At 48.7% G+C, this 17,464-nt stretch overlaps 1 protein-coding gene and 1 pseudogene across 2 annotated transcripts; one reads left to right on the top strand and one right to left on the bottom strand.

Annotated features, from left to right (window-relative positions):
• Nucleotides 1-354: 354 nt before the first annotated feature.
• On the top strand, nucleotides 355-3,604 carry LOC109756733 (uncharacterized). 2 transcript variants are annotated; one of them, XM_045231869.2, is made up of 7 exons: nucleotides 355-1,746; nucleotides 1,834-1,878; nucleotides 1,939-2,033; nucleotides 2,129-2,413; nucleotides 2,522-2,897; nucleotides 2,990-3,071; nucleotides 3,172-3,604. In XM_045231869.2, the coding sequence occupies exons 1-7, from the start codon at nucleotides 1,721-1,723 to the stop codon at nucleotides 3,361-3,363; spliced, it is 1,101 nt and encodes a 366-aa protein (XP_045087804.1). In that variant the 5' UTR covers nucleotides 355-1,720; the 3' UTR covers nucleotides 3,364-3,604. The 2 variants fall into 2 exon arrangements, with proteins under 2 accessions (XP_045087804.1, XP_020171157.1); XM_020315568.4 differs by lacking the exon at nucleotides 1,834-1,878 and having other exon boundaries at nucleotides 360-1,746.
• A 459-nt stretch (nucleotides 3,605-4,063) lies between these two features.
• LOC109756734 (F-box protein At5g07610-like) lies at nucleotides 4,064-6,578 on the bottom strand (annotated as a pseudogene).
• Between the last annotated feature and the right edge of the window lie 10,886 nt (nucleotides 6,579-17,464).

Here is a 17,464-nt window from a genome sequence, read left to right as displayed (position 1 = left end):
TCTGCAAGTCTGCACACAATGTGCTCGACGAAATGACTGAAAAATGAGAGAATTTGAGCGACGTGGTTATTTGGCAGCAAATATAAAGAGTCAAAACGGACGGCGTTTGAGGGGCCAAATTAGTAATGCCTGGCTGTAGAAGTGTAGATGCTCTAATAGGTGTAGGTTTTGCGAAAATTGTTAGGCGCAGACGAGCGCGCGCTCCTGATATCGACAACCATCGATTCGGGTCTGGGGATGTGGGACGCACCCAACCTTCTGCTCATACCCAGTGAAATAGAACGTGGAAGCTGACGAATCTTATACTTTAATACTGATACATGAACAACTCTTTGGATACATGCATGGACTTACGTACTCCCTTTGTTTTTGTTTAGGTCGGGTGTTAGTTTTGGTCAAAGTCAAGCTTTATTAATTTTGATAAAATTTATAAATAAAAATATGAACATTTATAATAATAAATCAGTACCATTAGATTTATTATTAAATGTATTTTCACATCATATAGATTTGTTATGGTAAATGTTTATATTGTTTTTTATAAACTTGGTCAAACATTACAAAGTTTGACTTCAGTCAATTCTAATAAGCAGAGTAAATAAAAATAAAAGGAGTGCCAGTTTTGATCGGCACCCTGCTTTACTGATTATTATGTTATGACCATTACCAACCATAACCATTATGGGAAATGTTTGTACCTGCTTGCTTTGATTTCTGAACAAGTTCCCTTCCCTTGACATCATTAAATAATCAATAATATGTACTCCCTTCATTCCTAAATATAAGACCTTTTAGAGATTTCAATATGAGAGCAGTGATTTGGTGCTCAGCCTCATCTGCACCCCGCGATGAAGAAAAAAATTCAAAACAAATACTAGAAAAATTCAAAAAAAAAAATCATGATAGATAATTTGGTGCGTGATGGATATTCGTCCAATATGAACTACATACAGAGCAAAATGAGTAAATCTACACTTTAAAATATGTCTATATACATCCGTATGTAGTCTATATTGAAATCTCTAAAAGGCTTATATTTAGAAACGGAGGAAGTAGCAGTCTGCATCTTTTAAGATGATTCGTGGGTGTTGTCTGCTAAACTGAATTCAAAATCTGTAAAAAGAAAAGGAAAAGAAAGAGAGAGCAGCAGCTTTTCAAACCGGTGGACTAGTGACACAATGTGGACTGACTTTGGGTGAATGACTTGTGGCCCCCATGAACGAAAATCTAGCAACAACGCATTACTCCTCTGTCATGTCTTGATCAGCATACAAAGCACACAGAATCTTTACTTGCAAACAAGGCTTTTCGTCGCGACTTAATTATATGTATATAGAAAAGCTCGGTCATGGAATAAAGCTAAAATCTGCATGGCAAGGCAAAAAGACTCCGTCAGGGGGTCAAGAAACCCAAATATCCAGAAGAGGTAGAGGAATAATAGTGGCAGTAGCAGCTAACCACACTGCAAAGCAAAAGGAGTCCAGCAGATTCCCAAAGACTTGTTAACGAGGCAAAAGCTATCCCACTTGCTTGCCTCCAAGATAACAGCTTTCGTGCCTCGCTCCATCCCTCTCTTTCTATCTTTCCATCTCTCTCCCCATATGTATATATATGTGCTGCAATGCTTTTAGCTTAGAACATAAGCTTGTAAGTTAGACGGCATAAGGTTGCGCATCGAAAAGGGCCTTGGTTCTCTTCTCGCGCGGTTGGGTTGTGCGCCATGGACGCTGGAATGAGACAATCGAGGTATCGCCTCAAGGGAACCTGTTACAACTCTGTTTCTAGCATCGGCATTACTGCTTTCTACAGATTTTTTTTTTTCATATGTTTCAGAATTTCAGAAAAAATGGGGAGTCAGCCATTGCCCATTGCACCGTGGTAGGCTAGTATCTGCAGGATCAGTTGAAGATGTTGCAAAGCTGATTCGCTATTTTGCAGGGTCCGGTTTTCTGGTGTAGGGCAGGAAGATCAGGGCAGCGGCCAGGCTATGGCAATGCCACCACAGCGACAGCGAGGCACGCCTTTTGGAAGAGGTATACCATCAAAATCCGCATTTAATTGGTTTGACCTGTGAATGTGATCAAAGAAATGAATGTGGAGTTGATATCTTCCCGGCAAATTGGTACAGGTGAAGAATATGACGCCGCGTACGCAGCGACGGTGGCGGCAGTGGCGTATGCCATTGCTGCAATGGAGGAAGAGAAGTTACCACCACAGCAGAAGCCTATCCCAGAGAAAACAGCATCTCGGCAGAAGCGTGTAACAGTTCATGAGCCCACAGCCGCCCCGCCGCCGAGATCACCACCCAGGAGAGGTGGAAGCATGAAAAGGCCAACTGAAGGAAGCAAAATCTCAAGATTGTTTAGTGGTAACAAAGAAATCGTTGAAGTTGGCGACGAAGACGAACAAGGAGGTAAGGGATGCATGCATAAACAGCGTGGACAAAATCACTATATGGCAAATCAAGTATGACAGTGTGTTTTATGTACATTCTACTACTAAATCGTGGCTACCTTTTCAGCGAATGTTTCGGTGAGGAGGCCGGTGAAACCGACGCCAAAGAAGCCAGGAGGTCCAACTCCAGGCCAGAACGTGGTAGGGAAGGTGGCCGACTCCATCCCGAACCTGAAGGACGATCCAAGTTTCGCGAGGAAAACACCAGACAAGAAGAGAAGCAGAAACTTTGAGCAGGAGGAAGCAAATCGGAAGGCGAAGCCCGAGGTTAACCCGACGACCTCGTTTCCAGAAGAGCGGAAACGGAGCTGGAAGCACGAGCAGGAACCGGCGAATCAGAGGGCGCCACCGGCAGCCAGGCCTCCAGGAATGGTTTATTCCAGCGAGGCGGAGAGGATGGCGGCAGCGTGGGAGAAGGAGGAGCTGGCGAAGATCAAGGAGCGGTGAGTAGAAGACCTGTGGAAACCGATAATCTTCTGAATTTTAATCACCGTTACAGTGCCAAGTTTTAGCTAGCTAACTAACACTCATCCAGGTACAACGAGACGATGGAAACCATAGCCGAATGGGAGACTGAGAAGAAGGCCAAGGCCAGGCGCCAGAAGGAGCCCAAAGAGGTTCTCTGCTGCTGCTTAGAATTCCTCCTCCTAGCTCTGTTCTGCCATTATTCCCTTTTCATAGCTTTGGATCACGATCTTCCGGCTGTTTTGATTGCAGGGTGATTCAGAGAGGAAGCGAGCAAAGGCGCTGGAGGAGTACAACGATGAGATGAAGCGGATCAGCAAGGTGGCCGCTGCATCGAGGATGTCGGCAGAGGACAAGAAAAGGAACGCCGAGGGCAAAGTCTGGGAGAAGGCGGCCAAAATCCGGTCAACGGGGAAGCTCCCTCGGTCCTGTGGCTGCTTCTGAAACCATGGACACACATAATGTGGGCCAAGAATCTAGTTGTGCTGCTGCTTTACTGTGTATACTTGTTTATGTATCGCCTAAATGAAGTACATTGCGCCAACCAGTGCAAACTCCACGTGGTGGAATTTCGACAGGACTCATAGTGTGACGAAACAACTATAACCAAGTAGCCCCTGGAGGAGGCAAGAGTTCATAAAAAGTGTATCCTGTGTGCAAATTAGATATACAGATTTTAACGAGCTAACCTTCGTTTCCTAGCGCGACGCAATCTCCATCATTTGATCTTGAAACTTGGGGCCTGCATAAGGTTAAAAGGAGTTAGGATGAGAGTTGCATGCCACGGGTAGAAAGTGAAATTTTGACTGATTTCATTAGCAAAACTAGGCCTTTTTTATTTGATTTCCAATAGACCAAAAAAGGAAGCCTAGCTGGATCTTTCCTTAATCTTTAGTTGGAAGCAGAGTTTTCTGTTGGAACACTCTACCTGCAATAGCTTCAGCTGGTGGCATCCTTGTTGGGATGTGTCATTCGAAGCTGCCAACTAAAGATCATGCATATGCCATGTTGGGATGCATATCCCTTGGTTCACAGAATACATTCATTCGATCCAGTTTCGGTACCACACATGCAGAGAATATTTCTGCTTAATCTGATATAACAGTATACTAGTCAAAAGCAAAGCATCATATAGCCCCAGGTGTAGCGTAGAGTTGTAATGCAAACTCAAGTAACTGATATCAGGTTCTATCTACAAAGTGAGATCTTATCCACAAACAGATATGACCAACTGCTCATGAAAAAACACCACAATGATACTGAGCCTAAGAAAGACATGTAATCCTACATATAACAAACTTATAAGGTAGTAAACCGGGGCACATGGCGAATAATTTTTCGTCAGTGCAGGAGGGTAGCATATCACCCCTGCATCAACAAAATAAAATGACAGGGTTCACCGACTAGCATATTTACACAAGGTAGTTCAGCACCTAGAGCATAGGAACAGTCATAGAGGCACTGATAGCAGAAGATGACACTACACCGAAGGTTCTTGGGCTGGAAGCTCGGAGTAGCATGGCACATAGTACCGATACCCCTCAAGGCCGTCTCGTATCTCGTTAAGTTCCCCGGTGCTGATATTGTAAGAGATAAGCTTCATTGTCTTATGGTCAGAGAGGACAACAAGCTCTCTCTCCAACTCGAGAGCGAGAATCCGATAATCGCAGTTCCAAAACCAGTCAGGGACACCACCGATGCCTCCATTGTCATAGCAAACCAAGTCTTTCCTTCCAAATGCATCTGCCATGTTAAGATGGCACTTCAGGGTCCAATGCCATAAACGATGAGCATAATCCTCCAAAGTCCAAACTACAATGGAATGACCACTTCTATCTTGCAATGCGTAGTGTAAGATCCCTGAAGATTTGTCAAAGCAGCCATCAGTGAAACTACTCACGGGTGCACAGTCAAATGGCAAGTCAATGGTGTAATGATAGGGCAGTATGCCATCGCTCATTGTCTCCAAACCTTCAAACACCAAAACTTGCTGTCCCCTAATCTCCACGCACAACATTCCATTAAGAAATAAGTGAGGCTTCCCCCATGAAAAAGTTATATCAGAATCCCATTCATCATCCACAAGCCACGTGGAACCGGCAGACGAAAACATCTCAACTTTGCCCGCCAAACTGAAGAAATGAATGCATGCGATTAAAGCTGAAGACATAGAAGTGTGGTGACCATGAAGGATCAAAGGCCAAAATAGTTGTACGACGGTGGCCATCAGTCCCAACAAAAGTATCAGGAAGTATTCTCCACTCTCGTGTTGCTGGGTTGCACACAACAAAGCGGCAAATGCCTGGAGAAGTATAGCTGCTCTTGTACTTGCAGAGGACTAGACCATTGCAGCAGTCAAGAAACTCTAAATGCTCATAGTGTGGCACGTCAGCAAGAATTCCATCGATTTCTCCATCATCTCGGGACAGGCTAACAAGCGGGATAGCAGACGTATTGCGGGCTTGGTACAGAAGTCCAGTGGTTACTTTTTTGGGCAGCCTCTTGCGGTAGTCTGGATCGGAGGAGAAGGCAGACCAGGCCTTATAGGCACATTTGCAGCGGCAAAAGTCCTTGTATGTCAAGCGGGAGAGGATATCGACCACTAGATCATCGGTTAACTTAGCAGCGGTAACTTCCTTGCGACGGTCCATGTTCTTGTGTCAGCCTACTGACAGTGAAATGAAAATTTGACACTTATCAGAAATGAATGATAAAAAATAAGACAAAAGGAAATAGTTGACATGGAGCTTCATCCCATTCGAACCGACAATTTCATTTATTTCACTAATAACAAGTCAACTTATTAACCCAGCACTTTCTATCAATCGCATTCCTTGAATTTCATGCATCTCATGTCATGCCTACTCTTAGCTAGATTTTGCAACAATAAGGATGCCGCCGACCTGCTTTTACCTAGACAAATCAGGGGAACAAATTGTTTCTGGTGTTTAATACTAAGTAGAATGAAAATCCATCTGAAGGTTTACTAATGGGTTACTGGGATATTTAATCGACGGATGCGGAAATTATCTTTTACAAAGAAATAGGATGCCATACTGCAGGGATCAATCCACTGGTAGCATTGCATTCTATCTGGTAGTATATGTTTTTCAGCTTGAAATTTCTTGTGCTCGTCAATTTACCTCGAGCAGTGGTGCATACCAGAACCATAGACTGATAGACAGTGGTACTCCTAACCCATAGTGAACCAATCAAGCACACCCTCACTACTTCCAGCAAAGGGAAAGCGAAAAAATGGTGGCTCCCAGCACACGGAAATTAAGCACGAAGAGAAAGCAGGGAACTCACCAGAAATCAGACCTGCAGGCGGGGCCGCGGCGACAGGTCAGGAGGCGGCGGCTACTTGGCGGTAGAGGTCTAGCGTGGAGGAGGAACTGAGCTCAGATCTGGAAGGAAAAATGGCAAGGCCAGTTGAGCACAACCAATAATGGGGGCCGAAGGGCGGAGGTGCAGGACGGGGGTCTCACAGTGCAGCTTGTTTCCGGTCGCGGCGAAGGAGAGGCCGCCGCCGGTGAAGGGCCAGAGCACGGGACCAGAGAGAGGTCAGAGGGCTTTTTTTTAGCTTGAAGGTTTCTTCAGGGAGGTCAGAGGTGTGTGCGCCAGGGTCTACAAGTGGCTGTTGGGCTCCGAGGAGCAGTGTTTTCAGATTTCAAGTCCAAACTTTTCTCAACTTTCAAGTGCGCAAAGATTTAACTTACAAAATTAGATGAAATGTTTTAATTCCTATTATTAAAGAGGATTTGCCGTCGTGATGGTTTGATTACCATTCTACCCCTCAATCACACACAGAGTCCGTTCCAGAACATCGGATATGATCACACACTAAAAAAACAGCATTGTTCTAAGCGAACGAAAAAACTGAAAAAAGACACTTAAGCATCAAAATAGTGCTCGAGGGACCTCCCCTCCCTCCTCACGTGTCGCTCACACGAGCGAGGGGGGGAGGGGGGCGAACCCTAGCCATCGGCCCCCTTCCTCGTCGTCGCCGGGGAGCACTGAGGGGCAAAGCCTACCAGCGGGGGGGGGGGGGGGGGGGTCATCCTTTCGCCCGGCGGTGGCTGACGCAGGCCGGTGATGACGGGCATGGCGGCGCGGAGCCTCAAATGGGTTGCCGCACATCCACATACCTCAAATGTGTAGTCTCAAATCCATGCAATCCATGCACATCGATCATACGACAAATTGTTCGAATTCAACAGTTCAGAACAAAGCAAAGCAAATCATAGTGCAGCAATCTAGACATGCCAAAATGAAATAAATATCCGAGCGTGATGGATGCCTCACTAGCCGGCCGGATCATTGGTCGAACACGGTCCATGCCCCTGCTCTGAGGCCATCCTTGCCTCCTGCTCTGCATGCATAAGGGATGCATGCTCCGCCTACATCCTTGTCGCAGCCGCCCTCGCCGCCTCGTACTCCCTAAGCTCGTTGATCTCCTTCTTCTTCTCCGCAAGTCACTTCTTTGCATGCTCATCCAAGAGGGTTTCGTCTGCCAACATGACCTTCGCATCCTCCGCTTCCCGTGCGAGTTGCAACCTCTCCTTCTCAAGCGCAATCTCTCCAAATGCCTTGGCCTTCTCGAGCTCCCATTTGATCTCCGCCTCTTACTTCTCCAACTCGATCTTCTCCCTCTCAATTTCCAGCTTCTTATCCGCCCTCTTCCGGTCTCAATCCATCCTCTCCTTTTGCGCGTCCAACTTGAGCTTGTACCTCTCCTCTTTCTTATTCTCCCGCACCAAAAAAATGCTCATCCATGTACGAGGACACTTTTGTAGTCACGGCGTCATGGGAGGCCCTTCCCTTCTCCCACTTGTTTTCCATGACTTGTTGGCTATCCTTTGGCACGGTGGCTCTTCCATTCTTGAAGATAATATCGTCCTCTTCATCGTCCAACGCCCAATTGATTGGTGGTAGCTTGAGCCATCATTCCTCTTCTTATCGGCCTTGAGATCGGCCACAAGTTGTGTCCACTTTGGCACTCCATTCAATATGATCCAACAATGGCTAAAAGCAAACGGCTTCTTCTCCGTTTCATGATACAAAGTAGCTGCCACTGCCATCTAGCAAAAAACATATGTATGAGCACGAGAATGCAAACACAAGAAGCATATGCAAATGATGACAAGATGAAGCAATTGAGCTTACGTGAGTTGCCACTCCCATTCCACTTTGAGGGTGTTTGGTCACTTGTGAGTAGGAGCAGACATACTTGTTCACTTCCCCTTGAATGATCCCCCGTCGGTGTTGGAGAGATCAGAGATGCCACATTGCGGTTGGTCATGACAGGATGCAGCTCCACATATTCCTTTTGTTCGTGATACTCCTTCCAAATATTCTCCCAATACTTGTCCCCCTTTTGCTCGGTGTCGCATATTGGATCCATTGTTGTGGCCAATCAAGCTTTGGCCAACAAGATGTCCTCAAAAGTTGAGAATGTCGGACCTCTTGCCTTCGTCTTCTTTTGTTGGGGAACGTAGTAATAATTTAAAATTTTCCTACATGTCACCAAGATCAATCTAGGAGATGCTAGCAATGAGAGAGAGGGAGTACATCTTCATACCCTTGAAGATCGCTAAGTGGAAGCGTTACAAGGAACACGGATGATGGAGTCGTACTCGCGACGATTCAAATCGCGGAAGATCCGATCTAGCGCCGAACGGACGGCGCCTCCACGTTCAACACACGTACAGCCCGAGGACGTCTCCTCCTTCTTGATCCAGCAAGGGGAGAGGAGAAGTTGAGGGAGAGCTCCGGCAACACGACGGCGTGGTGGTGGAGCTTGCAGTTCTCCGACAGGGCTTCGCCAAGCACTACGGAGGAGGAGGAGGTGTTGGAGAGGGGGAGGGCTGCGCCAGGGAAGGGGTGCGGCTGCCCTCCCACCCCCCCCCCTCTATTTATAGGGTGAAGGGAGAGGGGGCCGGTGTCGGTGTCAAAACCGGCGGATCTCGAGTAGGGGGTCCCGAACTGTGCGTCTAAGGCTAATGGTAACAGGAGGCGGGGGACACAATGTTTACCCAGGTTCGGGCCCTCTCGATGGAGGTAATACCCTACTTCCTGCTTGATTGATCTTGATGATATGAGTATTACAAGAGTTGATCTACCACGAGATCGTAGAGGCTAAACCCTAGAAGCTAGCCTATGATTATGATTGTCCTTGTCCTACGGACTAAACCCTCCGGTTTATATAGACACCGGAGGGGCTAGGGTTACACAAAGTCGGTTACAGAGAAGGAGATCTACATATCCGAATTGCCAAGCTTGCCTTCCACGCAAAGGAGAGTCCCACCCGGACACGGGACGAAGTCTTCAATCTTGTATCTTCATAGTCCAACAGTCCGGCCAAAGTATATAGTATGGCTGTCCGAGGACCCCCTAATCTAGGACTCCCTTAGCTGGTCCCCCCTAGATGCATCTAGAGGGGGGCGGCGGCCAAGGGGGGAACTTGACCCCAAGTTTGGTGGGAGGCGCCCTGGGCCCTTGGGGGGGTCACCAGCCCACCAGGGTGCTGGTCCCCACCCTTGTTCAGCCCACTTGGCCCACCGGGGCAGGTGGCCCCACCCGGTGGACCCCCGGACACCTTTCAGTGGTCCCGGTACAATACCGATAACACCCGAAATTATTCCGGCGACAGAAACTGGACTTCCCATATATAATTCTTCACCTCCGGACCATTCCGGAACTCCTCGTGACGTCCGGGATCTCATCCAGGACTCCGAACAACCTTCGGTAACCACATACAATTTCCCATAACAACTCTAGCATCACCGAACCTTAAGTGTGTAGACCCAACGGGTTCGGGAACCATGCAGACATGACTGAGACATCTCTCCGGCCAATAACCAATAGCGGGATCTGGATACCCATGTTGGCTCCCACATGTTCCACGATGATCTCATCGGATAAACCACGATGTCAAGGATTCAATCAATCCCGTATACAATTCCCTTTGTCCATCGGTATGTTACTTGCCCGAGATTCGAACGTCGGTATCTCTATACCTCGTTCAATCTTGTTACCGACAAGCCTCTTTACTCGTTCCGTAACGTATGATCTCGTGACTAACTCCTTAGTCACATTGAGCTCATTATGATGATGCATTACTGAGTGGGCCCAGAGATACCTCTCCGTCATACGGAGTGACAAATCCTAGTCTCAATTCGTGCCAACCCAACAGACACTTTCGGAGATACCTATAGTGCACCTTTATAGCCACCCAGTTACGTTGTGACGTTTGGTACACCCAAAGCATTCCTACGGTATCCGGGAGTTGCACAATCTCATGGTCTAAGGAAACGATACTTGGCATTAGAAAAGCTCTAGCAAAACGAACTACACGATCTTGTGCTATGCTTAGGATTGGGTCTTCTCCATCACATCATTCTCCTAATGATGTGATCCCGTTATCAACGACATCCAATGTCCATGGTCAGGAAACCATAACCATCTATTGATCAACGAGCTAGTCAACTAGAGGCTTACTAGGGACCTGTTGTGGTCTATGTATTCACACATGTATTACGGTTTCCGGTTAATACAATTATAGCATGAACAATAGACAATTATCATGAACAAGGAAATATAATAATAACCATTTTATTATTGCCTCTAGGGCATATTTCCAACAGTATCCCACTTGCACTAGAGCCATCAAGCCTTATCGTAACGACACAATGGAACTCTCAATGAAAGCACCAATGTCGGTGTCAAAACCGACGGATCTCGGGTAGGGGGTCCCGAACTATGCGTCTAAGGCTAATGGTAACAGGAGGCGGGGGACACAATGTTTACCCAGGTTCGGGCCCTCTCGATGGATGTAATACCCTACTTCCTGCTTGATTGATCTTGATGATATGAGTATTACAAGAGTTGATCTACCACGAGATCGTAGAGGCTAAACCCTAGAAGCTAGCCTATGATTATGATTGTCCTTGTCCTACGGACTAAACCCTCCGGTTTATATAGACACCGAAGGGGCTGGGGTTACACAGAGTCGGTTACAGAGAAGGAGATCTACATATCCGAATTGCCAAGCTTGCCTTCCATGCAAAGGAGAGTCCCACCCGGACACGGGACGAAGTCTTCAATCTTGTATCTTCATAGTCCAATAGTCCGGCCAAAGTATATAGTCCGGCTGTCCGAGGACCCCCTAATCTAGGACTCCCTCAGTAGCCCCTGAACCAGGCTTCAATGACGATGGGTCCAGCGCGCAGATTGTCTTCGACATTGCAAGGCGGGTTCCTTCTCCGAATACTCCATAGAAGATTTTTAACAAGAGGATCGTGTCCGGCTCTGCAAAACAAATTCCACATACCACCGTAGAGAGTACAATTTCCCACAAATCTAAACTGCTGACAACCTTTTATAGCATGACATCACGACGCGGCCCGGTCATTATTCGAACCGTTTTTCTCAACCCGCTACCGCACATATCGCGAGGCGGTTTTATTGGCACGTCTTGTCGAAGCAGAGATCGTGTCCCCTTATCACGGGATTCTCATCAATACGGGTGTGGGTAACCCAACCGCGCCATCAACGCGGCGCTTGGGGAATAAGCGAGTTTACCGGGCAAGTGGGGAGGCGCAGGATCCCTGCTGCCTTTATAAGGAGATAAGGACTCCCCTTTTTCACCCACGCCTTCTTCTTCCTCTGCTCATCCATTCCCCCTCGCTCGAACTCTAGTGCCCTAGCGTTCGTCTTCTCCGCCCACAAAGGCCTTCCAAAAATGTCCGAATCCGGAGCAGGAGGCAAGTGGATGGCCTCTACTGTCCAGGAGAAGGATATCAAAAAGCTTCGGGAGGCTGGGTATCTGGCCAAGAAAATCAGCCACCGTCTTCCGACGGCGGGACAGATCGTCCCTACTCTGGAACCCCACGAGAGGGTTGTATTCCTCCCTCATTTTGTCCGCGGGCTAGGGTTTCCCCTCCACCCATTTGTTCGCGGCATCATGTATTATTACGGGATCGATTTTCATGATCTATCCCCCAATTCCTTCCTCAACATCTCGACACTGATCGTCGTGTGTGAGGCCTTTCTCCGCATCTCGCCACACTTCGACTTATGGCTGAAGATTTTTAATGTGAAGCCCAAGGTAGTGAGCGGCGATCACGCCGAGTGCGGAGGCACCATGGTGAGCAAGATGCCCAACGTCACATGGCCAACAGGTACTTTTAATGATTCTGTTAAAGAATGGCATCAGCAGTGGTTTTACATCACTGAGCCGCGCGGCACGGAATGGGCCGCCGCTCCCGAATTCCGATCCGGAGCTCCCCTGCGGCTTATGTCCTGGCCCAAGAAGGGCCTGAACTGGTCTTCACCCGACGAACTGTCGGTGCTCCAGACGCGCGTCAAGGATATGGAAGACAAGAATACCAAACTTGTCGATGTAGTCCAGGTGATGTTAGTTCGTCGGATCCTTCCTTGTCAACATAGGGCTTGCAACTTATGGGAATTCGACCCAGCTAAGCACCAGACCCTGCTAGAGCTCTTTGGCTCCTCGCACAAAGACATCTGGAAGGTGCTTTTCAAGTCCAGCAAATCGTGGCCGGACTCAGCCGAGGACCGCGGGTACCAACTGTCCCGCTCTGCAAGTTTGGTAAGTCATTATATGTTGGCAAGTCATGCATAACCCAAAGGTAATGCTAAATTGTTTTCCACAACTCTTCTAGGGCTGGACGAAGATGGCGGGGCGGATCTACTGTCCGGCCCCACTGCCGGAAGAACTGGCCGGCACACTTCTGACAAAGATGCTGGTCCCGGCGCCTTACAAGGCGCCGAAGAAGAAGGCCAAAAAGACCAGGGGCGGCCTTCGTCGCCGTGGCACTTCAGACACAATATCTGAAGACTCTGATGCCCGCTCTTCCTCCGAGGAAGAGGAGGAAGAACAATCCCTAGTGAGGGGAAGAAAGAAAAGGACGGCATCCACGTCCTTGGAGGCCGAATCGCCTAAGAAGGGAAAAACTCCCTTTCCGGAGGAGTCCACCGCTGCTACCGACAGTAGCCCGGAGTGGGACCCCAGGGCCCAGCCCCTGGTGAACTCATGAGTATATAAAATCTGAACGTGTTTGTGCATCCAGACTCACCATGGCATAATGCTTTAATCTGAGCCATGTTTTTTTACAGTCCGGCGAGGTCCCGCACCGAACAATCCTCATCGGAGGATTTACTGAGTTCGGATGCTATGGACAGCGGGACACCCCCGAAGGCCCCTTCCCCAAAACACGCGAATGACACCGAGGTGTCGCCCCAGAGGGGCCCAGGCCAAGGAGGGGGGAGAAGACCGTGAAGGCGGCACCAGGGGGTCAAGCTTCAGGGGCCGGACACCCAGAAGAAAAGGCTCCCATGGATGTCCACGGCGGGGGCTATCTTGAATTCAGCCCCCAGCCGGACGCAATTTCGGAGACCGATACGGCTCCAGAATCAGGAAGGCAGCCCCCCTCGGCTGGAGGGGGTGCGCCTATTCCACCGGCAACTTCTGTCCAAACAGAGGTGTCGGATACTTTATCGGCGGCGCTAAAGAGCGCCTCCATCGTTGAAGAACACCGTGCCCTTATGGGTACGGTGATTGAGAAGATTCATTCCGCTGAGAGTGGACTGAATGAAGCCTGCATCAGCCTTATAACGGGCTTTGAGGTATGTTTTGTGAGGTTTCGAAGAATGTCATAGTGTAGGTAGTAGCCCCCTGATACACTGTTTGGTGAAAGAAAGAACCGAACAGAGGATCAAATATATGTTCGCAGGAGACTCACTTTATGGCATCTCTCTTTTGTTCAAAAGCAGGCGTCTATAGCAACTGTCGCCTCTCAAACTGAGGAAGTCTCCAGACTGAGACAGAGTCTGGGGCGGGCCAAAGGAGAACTCGACCGAGTGAAGAAGCAGTTGGAGGATAACCAAGGTATGCAGAAACCTTGTTCGCATTTAGCGTGAATGATTGAGTTTGTATGATGAAAATATTTTTATGATGTGCTCTAGGGGCGACGGCCGAAATTGAGGCTCTTAAGAAGGCTGTGGCCGAAGCCGAGAAGAAGGCAGCCACAGAGCAGGCTCTTCGCGAAAAGCACGAGGCCAGGGTTATTGAAGCTGAGCAAGAGCTTCAAGAGGCCGTGAAGAAATGCGAGACCTTGGAGCAGAGTTTATCAGGGAAAGAATCCGAACTCTCCCAAGCTCGCCAAGCCGCAAGTGATGCCCGGGGGGAAGCCCAGGGCGCCCTGAAGGAAATCCAGGAGGCGAGGAAGACTGCGGCTGGTAAGGCTTTTTCTATGCAAAGCGTGTATCTGAAAGGAGAAAATCACGTTTACTAATTTGAATTCGGATTTCTCCAGGGGTATTTGCGGAGCTGCCACGCAGCATATCTGATGCTGCCCAATTCTACCGAGCCGCAGAAAGGAGCACTGCGGAGAAGCTCTTCTGGTCGCAGTATCTGGCGCCGAATTATCCGGTGCCATTTGCCGATCAGCTGAAACAGCTGATCGAACTGCATAAGGCGGCCGAACTAGCCATGAAGGATTTAATTATCCGGCTATGGCCCGCCGAGCCGATTCCAAGCAGCTACTTTGGGCTCGTGAAGCGGCTTGTGAGTGCCTGCCCTCGACTTGATGTCATCAAGTGGTCCGTCTGTATTGAGGGTGCTCGAATGGCCTTCGCCCGCGCAAAGGTGCACTGGGGGAAGATGGATGCTGAAAAGCTGATGACCGAGGGACCGCCGAAGGGGAAGGAGCACCGCAAGCTCGAATTATATTATGATAGTGTCCTGAAAGGATCCCGCCTTGCGGCGGACCAATGCACCAAGGACATTATATTTCCATGAATATGGTCATGTTGTCCTTTGTAATGTTGAACAAGGTCATTTCTATTGTTTATTGCCTGTTATTTGAAAAAAAATTCCTCCTGCGCGGCCGTTTTATATATTAATCATGAGAGTTGGCCAGTCGTCGGCTTCTGCCCCCACGCAGGAAGTACGGGGGTGTTCGGGATAAACCTGAGCACTCTTTATCCCAGTTTTGGGTCCTTGAAGGAGGTGTTCAGCACAATGAACCAGGCAATCGAACTATAAGGCTTTATCACTCTCACTTAGCCATAGGAATTTGACAAAAGGAAGGTAGGCGCAGCCCCTGGTGTTCGGAAGACCGCACGAGGGGCTCTATGAGCACCTGATCGGAAGAAAAACCGATCCATCGCATGCTGCATTAGTTATCGCATAATGCGGAAGAAATCCTTAAAGATTTTATAACCTCTCGAACAGCTGACCAGCTCTCGCCGTATCATGACAGTCAGTTTTCGGCTTTCTCTACTAAGGTGCTCGTCCGGAAGAACCGGGACACAATCGCAGTAGTTCTCCCTGTGCCGCCCTAGCCGATATAGCGGAACGTAAGGCAGCAAAACATAGGAGCCGGGCAAACCCAACTATTGACCCAAGACATGATTCGGAGCTGATGCATATAATGCTATAAGTTCGGGGTGCCGAACGACCGTGAAGGTGTTCGGACTTTATTGCCGTATTATGGGTACAATGAAGCCCCTGTCATATTAAGGCATATCGCGATATACAGATGCCATTTGACAAAGAGTGTCAATAAGAAACAACAGCAGATAAGCGTCATATAAAGCCACATGTTGGAAAAATAACATGTCGATGCGTATGAGTACAGGTAATGTGATAAAAATAAATATGACTTCGGAACCTGCTGAGACTAGGCAGGAGGAGGCTGTGTGCGAATCCGTAGCGTGGTCGGATGGTCATCAAGGGGCATCTCTAAGGATTCCCTTACGCATTCGAGCTGTTTCCATGTCGCCAGTCCTGGCCTAAACGAAAGTGGACCTGCAAAGAAAGTGCAAAAAAGATATTTATGTGCCATGGAGTGGTTAAGCCGCATTGTGTGGCCTATCCTAGCTGTGCCTCCGTTTACTGCCGGAGTGTTTTAATTGAGCTCCGGACAAGCCGGGCTATCCTGCCGCGGAGTAGTTTGGACTCCCTTGACGGTGTCCGGGAGCTTGGCCGTCGACTCAAGGTTCGATTGAAAGATGCCTTTCGTTGCTTCTACTGTCAAGGCGGCGGTACATTCTTCGGCACAGAGGTGGAGTTCGGCCTTGCCATTAACTGTTATGACGCCACGCGGACCGGGCATCTTGAGCTTACGGTAGGCATAGTGTGGCACCGCGTTGAATCGAGCAAAAGCGATTCGTCCGAGCAGTGCATGATAATTACTGCGAAAAGGGACAATGTCGAAGGTTAACTCTTCGGGACGGTAATTGTCCGGTGATCCGAAGACTACCTTCAGAGTGATGGAGCCTGTACAACGGGCCTCCACACCTGGTATAACACCTTTAAAGGTGGTTTTAGTGGGCTTGATCATCGAATGATCAATACCCATCTTGCGCACTGTGTCCTGATACAGCAGGTTTAAACTGCTGCCTCTGTCCATAAGGACTCACGTGAGGTGAAATCCATCAATTATTGGGTCAAGGACTAGTGCGGCTGAATTGCCCTGATTGGTATTGGCTGGACGATCCGTACGGTCAAAAGTGATCGGCCATAGTGTATATTGTGGGGCGACTGACTTCGTCAAGTCGACATCCGTAAGAGTGCACATCCGTTCCAGCTTGGGAATGTGGGTGGCGTTTATCATATTCACCATTTTGATTTGCGGGGGGAATTTCCTTTACCCTCCTGTGTTCGGTGATCGGGGCTCCTCGTCGTCGTCATCGCTTCGAGGCCCCTTCTCCTTGTTGTCGGCACCTGACCTGCCGGCTTGTTTGAAGACCCAGCATTCTCTGTTGGTATGATTGGCTGGTGTTCCTGGGGTTCCATGAATTTGGCATGGACGATCGAGTATGCGGTCCAGACTGGACGGGCCCGAATTGTTCTTTTGGAATGGCTTTTTCCGCTGACCGGACTTAGAGCCATTGAATCCGGCATTGACTGCCATGTCTTCGGCGTTATCACCATTTTTGCGACCCTTGTGTTTGTTGCGTCGGGGCTTGCCGCTGCTATCTCTGGCCTCTGATGTGCCAGGATTGCTTGCTATGTTGTTGCTACGAGCCAACCAGCTATCCTCGCCCGCACAAAAGCGGGTCATGAGTGTCGTGAGGGCTGCCATGGACTTCGGCTTTTCTTGGCCGAGATGTCGGGCAAGCCACTCATCACGGATATTATGCTTAAAGGCCGCTAGGGCTTCGGCATCCGGACAGTCGACAATTTGGTTCTTTTTAGTTAGGAACCGAGTCTAGGATTTCCTGGCTGACTCTCCGGGCTGTTGGGTTATGTGACTTAATCAGCATGTGGTGGTCGCACGTAAGTGCCCTGGAAGTTATCCAGGAATGCGTCTGCCAGGTTCTCCCAACTTCCAATGGAATTTGCCGGCAAACTATTCAGCCAATGTCGAGCCGGTCCCTTGAGTTTTAGTGGGAGGTACTTGATGGCGTGTAGATCATCCCCGCGGGCCATGTGAATGTGGAGAAAGAAATCTTCTATCCATATCGCGGGGTCTGTAGTCCCATCGTAGGGCTCAATATTTACGGGCTTAAACCC

This window comes from Aegilops tauschii, chromosome 1, assembly GCF_002575655.3.
Source record: "Aegilops tauschii subsp. strangulata cultivar AL8/78 chromosome 1, Aet v6.0, whole genome shotgun sequence".
In the NCBI taxonomy this organism is placed as follows: Eukaryota; Viridiplantae; Streptophyta; class Magnoliopsida; order Poales; family Poaceae; genus Aegilops; species Aegilops tauschii.
Note: the sequence above shows the minus strand (reverse complement) of the source record. Positions and strands in the feature narration are given on the sequence as shown.